The sequence below is a fragment of the Trachurus trachurus genome (genome assembly GCF_905171665.1).
Source record: "Trachurus trachurus genome assembly, chromosome: 17".
Taxonomy (NCBI): Eukaryota; Metazoa; Chordata; class Actinopteri; order Carangiformes; family Carangidae; genus Trachurus; species Trachurus trachurus.
The window spans coordinates 33,929,400-33,941,770 of record NC_139900.1 but is presented as its reverse complement, the minus strand read 5'-3'; the positions used below and the strand labels follow the sequence as shown (position 1 = coordinate 33,941,770).

At 42.5% G+C, this 12,371-nt stretch overlaps 1 protein-coding gene across 1 annotated transcript in view; it reads right to left on the bottom strand.

Moving 5' to 3' along the window:
- Positions 1 to 5,959: 5,959 nt before the first annotated feature.
- Positions 5,960 to 12,371, bottom strand: part of LOC311001218 (ephrin type-A receptor 3-like) — a gene marked incomplete at both ends in the record, with an annotated part of 86,476 nt that continues 80,064 nt past the window's right edge. The window contains 5 exons of the mRNA XM_083992243.1: positions 5,960 to 6,059; positions 6,301 to 6,438; positions 7,584 to 7,777; positions 7,925 to 8,074; positions 10,333 to 10,542. Of these exons, the coding sequence (XP_083848369.1) occupies positions 5,960 to 6,059; positions 6,301 to 6,438; positions 7,584 to 7,777; positions 7,925 to 8,074; positions 10,333 to 10,542 (792 nt within the window). The remainder of the gene's footprint in view (positions 6,060 to 6,300; positions 6,439 to 7,583; positions 7,778 to 7,924; positions 8,075 to 10,332; positions 10,543 to 12,371) is intronic.

Below are 12,371 nucleotides of genomic sequence, written 5' to 3'. Positions count from 1 at the left end.
CAGCAAATTTAACCAATGACCGATGAAATCTTTCCTCTGGTTAGAGATTTTATCTGCTTTCGTTTCGTCTCCTATTTAATGCTCACACTGCTCACTCGCTTACATGAGCGCAGCGGTTTTGGTCTCACAAGCATTACAAACACACGGAGGTAACAGTCACACATTTCTGAACAAACACACCCGGCTGACCCCTTCCGAGGTCACGGTAGCAGTTTGGTCTCCTGTGTTATTTTAATGTCTGCTGTTGCACATGAGGGGACACTCAAACCCACACCTGACAGCATGACAGAGGGGCCCAATTACCATTCCCATGGGAGTGTGAACGTCTGTGTGTCATAGAGAGGGAGCGCAGAGCAGAGGAACAGAGAGAGAGCGGCGCCGCTGAAACAAAGTGAGAGAGTGCTTGCGCATGTGTGTGATAGAAACATGACAGGCTCATCAGTCACCAATGGCCTTTTAAAGTGTTCTCCATAGGGACACCTGACCTTTTCACATGATGCCAATAGCAGCTGCATGATGAATCAATCGCCTAAGCCTTTGGCTCCTGGTAGCTTCCATGTTATCCAGAGTAAATACGCGGGATGACATTCTCCCTGTTGAGACACCTGGAGACAAAAGCCCAAAGTTATGGATTGGCCTTTAATAGTGAAGGGAAAATCCAGTGGTGATCGCAGTGAGACAGAAAGAGGCAGTGGACCTCAAAGAGAGGGCTACGTGTGGAGAAAACCTTTGGATGGATGGGTGGATGGGTAGATGGATGGAGGCAGGGGAAGTCAGAAAGCTATGAGAGGAGGGAGATAATGGGGTGTTCGAGGTCGGAGGACTAGCCACAACCTTTCTGTCTGTCTGCACAGGATGGATAGGAAAGGTGAGGGGAAAAAATGAGGATGCACAAGGCCAGCAGAAAGATTAAGTGGAGGGCAGAGGGAGGAGATAGATACTGAGGAAATGGAGAACAGACCTGATTTGTAGCTGTGTGTGTGTGTGTGTGTGTGTGTGTGTGTGTGTGTGTGTGTGTGTGTGTGTGTGTGTGTGTGTGTGTGTGTGTGTGTGTGTGTGTGTGTGTGTGTGTGTGTGTGTGTGTGTGTGTGTGTGTGTGTGTGAGAGAGAGAGAGAGAGGGGGGGAGGGAGGTGGAGGGAGCAAGTGGTAGGGAAATACAGACCCTAATATGATGGGCTAAATGAGGTGTAATGGCGGTAACATAGACTGACAGCAACTGGGGCAGTGCATTAAGGGGTTAACCAAGGCCAGGAGTCACTGACCTCCCCCCTCCCCTGAGACAGAATTATCTCTCAGCAAGGAACACACACACACACACACACACACACACACACACACACACACACACACACACACACACACACACACACTGATAATGAAGATGTGGTTGCAGACCGGCCATATTTTGCCATTTAAGAATGGCATGATGGGAGTTTCACCAACACCATTACCATTTAGGCAGAGCTGAGGATGAACACAACTACCCCTGAATTTCCCAGTTCCCATTCACTGATTTTCTGCAAGACTGGTCAGGCACTCACCAAAACAAAATTTGATACCCTCAGGCTTTGTTACACAGCAGAAAATAATTAAGTGAGGGCTTCATAACACTTTAATCTTGAGGCACTTTGAATTTTAAATCATCATATTCTGTAAGTCGCAGTGTAATTGTACTGTGGAATTGAGCAAGTGAAAGAGTGTTTTCCTGCTGTGCAAACGTGTGTCTGAGGGACAAAAAATGAGAGGATGTGTGAAAAAGAAAGACGCTGCAGGCTTCAGGTGAGAAATTAGAAATATTAGCATATTTATTACAGCAACATGAAAGACATTAGAATGCCTACACCCTTTACAACAAGCAACGCAGAGGAAACTGGCATGGGGACAAATAAGCACTGTACGGTGGCCAAAGAAAGAGAGAGAGAGAGAGAGAAAGAGGAGGAGAGAAAGAGACAGAGATGAAAGTCTCAAATGAGAATCACTCATGTACATTTACAATACAGACCTGGTGGGAAATGGAGGACAGACACCATGTTTCCGGTCAAGCAAACCAACCCACATTACTAACCTTGATGGGGTGAGTAGAAGCACAAACTTGGGATTTGGAGACTTGAACTTAAAGTGTGAATATGACTTCTGTATTCTTAAAATGGGAGTGTTAAACAAACCTACTGAACAAATTTACTGATGACTCCATCTTGTTCTGACCTACTGTAGACTTTGCATGAGGAATTTAGCACTTTATGCAGCCAAAAATATCCAAATGTAAGCCAATCACATCCATCATTTGCATTTTGTTTTAATTACTGAAAACGTTATTACTCAGATAAATAATCACAGTATTTTCATTTTCTCCTTCAACTTGATTGGTAAGCAGCTTTAAGGTTTATTGTAATATTTCAGAATAAAATTACTTTCTTCTCTGTAGAAAGTGAAGATACAATTGAAGGGGGGAGGGGTCTCTGAGATGTTACAAAACCAGGGTGTTGATGTGAGGTCATCTTAAGAACACAGATAAATACTACCTGTACATACACTTTACTCTTAATATCGCCTCTACAGGGCAACAGAAAAGAAGAATAGCTCAGTAAATAAGGCATCTAAAAGGCCAGCGGTCAATTGTAGTCCGCTAGAGTGATATCATAGAGTTAGTAAGAGTAGAATGAACAGTTTCAGACTGAATTTTATTTTGCCTGTAGCTTATTTCACAAAACAGCAAAATGGTTTGGCAAAGAGAATCTCTAGATCTTTTAGCAGATTTGTAAATTAAAATGTAAATTCATCCATATGCTTTCTGTATACAAACATATTTATCAACATCATTTATCACTAGTAAAAAAAAAAAATCTAATGAGCTGGGTTGAAAAATTTTAATTGGTATCTCACTTTGGCTCCACCCAAACTGACAGTTTAGTAAACCCAGCAACCCAGTCCCTGCTGACAGGCCTGTCAAGCACAACAAATATAATTCACTGTGATAACGTTGTGCTACCATCAATTTTCTTTGTCATTCTTGAAACATTGAATTTTAGATGGAGACGATGGCTAGAGATTAATTTTGCCATCTAAGATGACAGCTGTAGCTCGCTTGCTACTAGAGCTGTCATCAGCTCAACAAATTGGTTGACAGTACCATGTCTGGCTATCCCTTCATGTAAAACCAAACCTTAAATATTCACTTGATGACTATAAACATGTTATTGCGCTAAAAGACCAAGATGGCCCATGCACAACTATTGATGATCCACATCGAGGATGAGGAAATGACATTGCTCTTGTATTGCCATGTAGAGTTACATACTTATTTAAACAGGTTTTCTCTTTTCACAATAGAAAGGACCCAGAACTGGCCTGAGCTAAGTGGTGAAATACAGAATAGCGTATGCTATAACCTGCAACCCCACAAACTCCTGTTACAGCTCCTTGACCTGGGCAGTACTGTGTAAGTACTACTGTAAGTTAGCCAGACATGCTAATGAACGTAGCTTATATTAGAGTAGATAAACACACAGTTTAATCTATCGAATATACACTTCTTTTCTTTTCTTTTCTTTTTAACACAGTTCAGGTGTTTGAGATATTGCAAGAATGAAAAAAATGTTATTAGCATCCAAACACTCTAAATGCCCTTACTCTTACAACAGCATCACTTTGTAACAAGAAGATAATATGTAAAACTTGATAGGTCTACCATGCCTGGGCACAATTGTTAGGACTGGGCAACGGTTGTTTTGGGGGAGGGTCTTACAGTAAATGAATGTTCAATTTGTGTAGGAATTTAATTTGAGGATTTCTTTGATTTTCCCTCCCTTCCTAACCCAAACAAGTATTTTCAAAAGTTACGTTGAGTTGAATGCGGAGGCAGGCTTTAAAATGTGCATGTAATTGCTGTCTACATTTGGTATGCAAATTAAGCCAGTGTATCAATAAGGAACGTACATTCTACTCGTTCTAACGCTATGGTAGAAACTGCAGTCACTGTCACCTGTCAATCAAAGCTGAAGCTTCGCGCCATGCTACATTCCTTTGTTCAGACCAACGAATCACCTCCCTTCACTTTTTTCTCCTGTACGACCCGACCCTGAACGAGTACTTCAGAAATCTCTTTTTCACAATAAAAGTACATCATAGTCATCATCATCATCATCATCATCATCGTTTTCATTACAAACATTCTAAACATTGGAAATCAACACTGTACATATTTTACACTATGATACAATCATATATACTGTACTTTATGCCACTGTTGGTCCTATAGAGTACCACATATATTAAAACTGGGTTTGGGAATACACTAAAAAGCAGATTCAGTGCCATTAATACAGTGCACACAAAGAGGGTCCCATCATATCTAACCTTGTAATTAATGTGATAAGCAGCTGTTTCCCTCTGACAAGGAAAAACCAACAAACCAATTTATTTGCCTTTTGCTGTAAACATTGTTTTGTAAATTAGCCTTATGGGTGTTGGTTTGGAACTAGGGATGCTTGAAATAGGTTGGCATGACAGATAACAAGAAAGTGAGATAGTACACAACACACAAATCCACATCCTCTTTTTCACTAAAATTTGCCCTCACTCAGTGGCACAGCTGAAATCAACACTGCAAATATTTCATCTTGCTGAAAAAAGGGGTCCGTTCCAGCGCTCCTTTTCATCAGAGAAACTACTTGGACAAAACACTGTAATTATTGTGACAGGCCTTGTGTAACCACCCAGCCATGAGAGCTGATGAAAGGAAAGAGAATAGGGGAAGAGGAATGGTGCTATGTCGCCCCAATGAACATTTCAAGGTTACCGTACTGTACATGGCACAACACTGGAAAAACAAGATACACGTTCTTGACAGTGTCAACTCTATCGTAACCTTTGCTTTACACAAAACACTAGAAAATTTCTCAACACACCTGAAACATGGGAAGGCAAATTATGAGGCTGAACTAGTCCCAACAACATCACACAGTAGCAACTGAATAGACAATGTTGTTTGGAATAGACAGTCATGGAAGAGTAAAAATGTTCACTGTGCTATCGCCACCTCAAGCTGTTGCTGCTGTTACTTTGCAACCCGTTACATCATAAGTGCAAGCAGACAAGCAAACGTGCACCGGGACTAGTTGCTATGGAAGTGTGTCTGAGAGCAGTCACTAGGGAAGCCCTTGTCCTGGTCAAAAACACTATTTAAATGAATCATCCTTCCACCCTACATGAGCTAGCAAAATCTACATCCCTCTCTATCTCTAAAGGTCCAGGTTTTCGGTTCCCCTCACCCCACACATTCATGTCATTCAGAATCTCGGCTCATTCACTGCTTTTCTGTGCACAGAGAGCAATGGAAGTGGCCATACACATACTAGATAATAACTCCTATTAAGGTTGAGCGATATAAACCTCACCACCAATACAAACGTTAGGTCCATCTCTACGGTTGTGGGACACACAGCCCATATAAACATATATCTACACATATACATATCTTCTGACCCTTTTAAAACTCTTCAAGGTGAAAACTCATAACAAACAAAATGACAGTAAAAATCAACTGTACACCTCACAGACAGTGATGATAATTATATTCTATTCTGTTTTTTGTCATTTCTTTTGTTAAAAATCTTTTTTTTTTCCTCTTTTGTTGCGCTGATATGATGTGAAATGATCAGGGATGCTCTACATGTGGCCATGTTGTTGGACATGTGTCTCTCTGTTGCTTCCATAATGGTGATTGTGTTGCTGGGACTCTTGAGTGCTAAAGCCGGTAGTGCCCATCAAGGATGGGTAGAATGGTGAAACTGCGCGAAGGTGAAGGAGTCAAGCGTCCATGTCGTCTCCATCTCAGTGTGTCTCAAAATCAGTGGAGGCCTGAGCACAGAGTATCCATTACAACTCAATGTCAGATGGGGAAACTCTTCAGGACCATCCGTTTTGGCTCTGTCTCACTGTGTGTTTATGTGGAAACTGTTATACTTGGATGTGTGTCCCCTGGGTCTGCAGGCTCTGCGCACTGGACAAAATCTTCTTCTGATGGCCGGCCAGAGTCACACCCATCTTAGATAATTCACTATGAGAAAAAAAGACAGAAAACATTGATTTATTATTGGTGTCTTTTGAGGAAATAAATCCACATTGTCCTTCAAATGCCAGGCCAAGCAGCTGCTTGAGATTCTGTGTCTGAGATACTTGTGTAAATCCCCTTCTTTAATTTCAAATGACACTCAAGTGTAATGTAACACGTCTTTTACTGACAATCTTGACCTTTTGAGTGTTTCAATTTATAGGGACGAGGCACCGGCCATTTGTACCTGACACTGATGTAGAGGATTGAGTCCAAGCTGACATATCCAGCACTGGAAAAGCTCTCCTTATACTGGCCCATCTTGATGGCCTCCAACCACTCATCCACTGTGCTCACATTGAACTCTGGGGTGGATGGCTCCTCCCTGCTGGGATACAAAGCACACTCACAACTCAATGAAGTTTCGGCCTGTTGAGTGGCTAAATAACAGTTCCTGACTTGTGTTAAAGTCAGTTACTCGCCCTTGGAACTTTTATTAAATCTGACTATTGTTGGCGTATTCGTAATAATAACAACTGTCGGCTGCACACTTGAGGAGTCACTTAATGCTTATTTATGGTGCTGGATCTGGATTTGGACAGAATTGTTTGAATTCTGCAACAGCCGCAGCATGACAGACTCAAGTCAACTGAGAAAAGAAAACATAAATCCTAAACTTTAAACCTACTCATTAGTGGGTAAGTTTGATTAATGATTCATCCCCTCGTTGCCCCCCCCCCCCCCCCCCCCCCCGCCCTCCCTCCTCCTGCACAAGCGGACATGCTTTGAAACCCTTTGACTTGTATGCTTGCTTCCTTTGGCTGTAAATTGTTATAAATGATCTGTGTGTTTCTCCGTTCTTGTGCTCAAACATTGTAAATACCTGGCACAAACAGGGTTAATTGCATCCGCAGCACCCACACTTATGTATATACAATATGTCCATGCATGGGTATATGTGCTTCATTTAAAGCTGTGACGTAGTCCATAAGTCTGCTGTATGAGACTCTTCTCATGCTCTTGAGTTTCTGTCTTTTCGGTTGGGATGAGATTTTGTGTTTTTGTGCTCCGAGTGTATCCTCTGAAAGAGACTGAAATATCTTGTGCTGCACACTCAGGTTGCTGGTCTGGTTCAGAACATCAGCCAAATGCCTGAAGTGTAAAATGTAAATGTAAAAATAATGATATACTATGGATGTGTGCAGCACAGCTGGGGGAGACGAGGTGTCTAAACCGGATATGAGACTATGGATATGCCAAACCACAAACTTACATTTATGTCTTTTCACTGGCAAATATTACTGCTTTTGGATAAGAAAAAAAGAAAATCATCTATCTATACTGTGTGCTATCAAATAAAGGCAAAAACGCCAAAAAAATATACTTAAAAAAAAAAGAAAAAGAAAATCACGTTTCCTCCTTTTTCCTAATTTTCAATACTTTCCAAGTAGGTGTACAATGTTTTTCAAGAGTACATGTCAGTAGAAGTGTTGAATTTACTGCTTTGGTTTATAACTTTCTCCCACTGACCATGCTGAGCTGTTGGCCAGCTCTCTGAGGCTGGCTGGGTTTCTGATGAGCTTGTCCAGGATTGTGACAATCTGTCCAAACTTTGGCCTATCGCTGCGTCCCTTCTCCCAGCAGTCCAACATGAGCTGGTGCAACACCACAGGACAGTCCATCGGAGCAGGAAGACGGTAACCCTCATCTATTGCTTTGATCACCTGCAGGGACATAGAGGCAGGAAGTCAAGTGCTGTAATGAATACAAGAAAAAGGGAAATAAAAATGTCCAGGAAATTTATTTTCCCAGTTAAGAATAGGCCTGATGGTCAGTGAAGCTGAAACATGAAGAGTGTGTTTTTGACTCACGTCCTGGTTGGACATCTCCCAGTAGGGTCGCTCTCCGTATGAAATCACCTCCCACATGACAATCCCATAACTCCACACATCGCTGGCTGAGGTGAACTTCCTGTAAGCTATAGCCTCAGGAGCCGTCCATCTGATGGGGATCTTCCCTCCCTGTAAATGATTTAGATCACAGTCAGCATTCTTGGCAGTCTGAATATACCATCCTGAACCTGATATTTTACCATGTCTGGAATAGTGTAAATATTTAAAGGTTGTTTTTATTGCTACGTTTCTGCCTGAGTGTTGTAGTAAATCAAGAGCAGATCTGACAAAGCAAATTATAAGACGGTGCCTCCAGAGAAACCTGCTGCCATCAATAATACAGCAGATGAGATTAAGTTCAACTTCTGCTTCCGTGTTTATTCTTGCACTTGACTTTCCTTTGCTATCAATTTCCTTGTCTTCCTCCATGCTGCCTTTTTTGTTGTTGATGTGCAGATCAAAAGGATCCAATAAAGCCTGGTGTATAGACACAATAGGCAGTGAGTTGTCCCCGCCCTCCCGCTCTCTTGTCTACACACAGCCTCTACCTCTATAGGGCTTGGTTCAGCTTTTTAACATGCGGCAGCTGCCTCTGCACCACCTAGTATTCCCCATCTCTGCTTGGTCAAAGTCAAATAAAAGACAAAGCTGCCAAGTCACTCAGCGCTGTACTTTCGTTTCCACCACCCCCCTGTCCACCCCTACACCATCCTCTGTTTTTTTCTTCTCTTAACTGCTCTCACTGGAGCAGTCCTTCCCCCTGTCTTCCCTTATTCTCTCTCTCAGTCTCTCTAGATCCTCAGTCTTATTTGATATCCAGTCCTCTCTCCCTGTCTCTTCCCCATCTCCGCCTCGGCCTCTCTCTTTCCCTCCCCCCTTCATGCCTGCAGCTCTCCATCTAGGTCTCCTGACATAAGTCGGAGTATATACGGTATGTGTGTGTGTGATTGCAATAGAGCAGTCAGCGGCTGATACACTCCTCCCAGGGCAATGCTAATGCCATATTAAAAATAACATCCCCAACACTTCCTATGAATATGAATAATGCCGTCTCCTTGTGGGCATTTTAGATGATTTACTCCACAGTGGTTTAACTCACTGGCGTTTGAGTTTCTTCATTCTCTCACAGCTTTGTGAGAGCATGTGATGTTGACAAAGAGTTCTTCGATTTGACTATATACTGTATAGGCAAAGATATAAAGGAGGGGGGAGGATTTTTACTCATCCTGTGTATGCATTTTCTTTCTAGAACATCACATGTTTGTGCCATCAGTGAACCTCAACCAAAACTGCTTAGTTTTAAAACTGATTTCACCATCTAATACAATGTTAAATAGATAGATTGTTAGATTGAGATATATTGACAGATTGATCAATTTGAACATGGCAAATTGAATAAATGTGAGGATTGAGCAGACTCGTGTATCAAGGACTGTTGCTGACCATGAGATGTGGTGAACAGATGCATTTACTGTCCTCACCGTTATGTATTTATTTGTAATACACTGAATTTTCTTTATTATAATTAATTAATACTGTATGTTCATTGATTTTCAATGTAAGTGCAGCACGAGCTATACAATAAAAAAAACAGGCACCACAGAGGCGGTGTTATTACATAACGGTGCCCTTAGAGAAATATATTAGAGCTAATTCAGCCAGACTGTTTTTGTGGAAATGACCACAGACAGCAATCAGCTGGTCATCTCAGGACAGGAGCTGGCTTTCTAGCTACGAGGACGATTGGTTGGTGATATTCAACAAACAGGTCCTCACACACTTCCAAAATACATTGGAGCATGTTTGAAGTTTGACGTTTTTGTAAAACGACAGCATATTTGAATTACTCAATGGTTTCTCACTGGAAAAAGGGAAAAAAACAAACTTTATTTAATGATAGAAAACAGAACAGAACAGCCATAATCATTCAGTCTGGGTTGCAGTCTTTGTCATAGCCAGTGGTTGATGTGCAATGCATGCTGGGATACATATTTACAGAACTGACTGACCAGAACTGAATGTCCAAATTATATTTAGTCTAATCAGGTCCTGTAGGGTCCCTTGATATTGCAGCTAGTCTCAGGTTTGTGCATCTAAGCAGTGTCTCTAATATCCCAAGTGGACACACTATCATGTTTGATCACTTGTTATGTCACAATAATCACAGGAAGCGTGAACTGTGAAGTGCGAGGAGAAATAAAATCTGTGTTGTGATTAATATGACTAATTATTTGTAGGGATTATTCTTGAACTGGTTCTGGCTGTTTTTGATCCTCTTGTGGGAGCGTGTCTGAATGAATTTATGCACATCTGGTTTAAGTTTAAGTTCGTGCCAGGCTGTTTTGGATCTAGAAGAATAATGACAGGATGAACTGTGTGCGTCTTACCCTCGTAGTGTACGCAGCCTCTGGGTCGTCCTCCAGAACCCGGCTCAGGCCAAAGTCCGACACCTTACACACCAGGTTGCTGTTGACCAGGATGTTCCGCGCTGCCAGGTCTCTGTGAACGTAGCTCATGTCTGACAGGTACTTCATACCTGAGGCGATGCCGCGCAGCATGCCGACCAGCTGGATCACCGTGAACTGGCCGTCGTGTTTCTGGACAGAGAGACAAGGAGAAAGATGAATTAATACACGGTGCGCTGTGTAAACGCTGACATTAAGCAGCAGCGAGGGGGGGGGGGGCATGTAGATTAGTGTTGGGTCCTTCAGCAACCTCAGCTGGAAGTGGAGGTTCGAGCCAGGATTCAAGCACCTCTCATGGCACCAATCCACGCTTCTGAAGTGTCCCTGAGCAAAATGTCTGAATCCTTTCCAGCCCCTGCCTGCTAACTCTGCGCTTTGACCCCGCTCTGGAGGCTGGCGAGCAAAAGATGGATTTCTCCTTTCAGGGATCAATAGCGGATCACACACACAAAAAAAAAAGAAAGAAACCCTACGTGCAGAGGATTGGATCTGACAGAGCAGACAAAACTTCCCACTCTAACGCCGACCGTGTGCCCAAGCAGAGCTCACTGGATTTCAGATTTGAGCTGTCTTTGGCAGAGAGTGGAGCCTGTTGATCGATGGCGGTCCAGCTCACCTTCCTCTGCCAATTATTTCTGCCCTGGGCCAACGGTCCCCGTTAAAAAGCCATCCATGTTATCAGTCACCCTCTCTCCTTTATATCATCTCTCCTTCCCTCTGTCTTTTTGCTCTCTCCATCCATCTCTGTCCCTCCTCAGTCTCTGTCTCAGGGTGTGAGAGTGCAAGAGGGAGAGAGAACTCTGTATTACTTTGATTCAGTCTCCATCTATCTATCTATCTTCCTTCATCTTTCTGCATCTGTGCACCCCCCCTGTACCCCCCTTCCTCTATCGTTCTTTCTCTGTCTCTCCCTCGGCAGCTGTGGAGTAAGTTAATTAGCCGGTGGTTTTGTGAGATGCTGATTGATTGGACTGTCTAACAAACCTACAGACTTCCTCTATCAATCTGCCCACCACATTGCCTTGCCAGGAAGGAGGAGGAAGGAGGGTGGGCAGGGCAGGGAGAGAGAGAGACGAGACAAATGCAGGGCATAGAGGTTGAGCAAGGAGATGGAGACAAATGAGAAAGGTAGACAATGACTTTTTTGGGGGGCAGATTTTGGCATATTATTGAATTTTTATTTTTTCTTCCAAGACTAAGAAGGAGAAACCTGAAGACAAAGGGAAAAGATGAAAAATGCATAAACATAACAGCAAGGAGATTTAAAGATGAGCCTGCCTGCTTTTGTTATTTCTGAGAGCTGAAAGCTGCTTGATTAATTGTCAACATAATTAAAGATGCATATGGATGCCAGCAGCACGAATGAGCTGTAAAACCCATAAAAATGATGATTCCATAATTATATTGAGCCACTGCGGACACCTTTTATAACCGTTATTACAATACATACCGACCGTAACACACAACATACATGTATTGTGTCTGTGTGTGGGTTGCTGTGTGACTGCGTGTGTGTGTGTGTACTGTATGTGCGCGTGTGTGTTCTCAAGACTTTATGCCTTAGCCATTTTTTATCTGTCAGATTCCATTTCATTTTGCTTCAGTGTTGCTGATGGGATTGGTGTCTATTTAGTGATGGGCCTATCATCACGGGCTTAATGGCTTTGGAGCACTGCAGTGATTTTACTGGCTGACTAACAACTCTGAATATGAATCAGGGGGACTTTCAACGTGAGGCACACAAGAGCTGGAACAATCCATTCATCTGGGTGTGTGCAAAACCCAATTCAGGGCTGCTTAGCTAAATAAATACTGCACGTTTGTCACTTCTGCTACACAGTGTGTATAGACAGGAGTCATGAATCACACATTCGACATGTTTCACATTATTGAAGCTACTCTTTTTGTGCTTGCAGCTCCCATTAAATGTAGAGTCATTCTTGTTTCTGTATAATTGACAT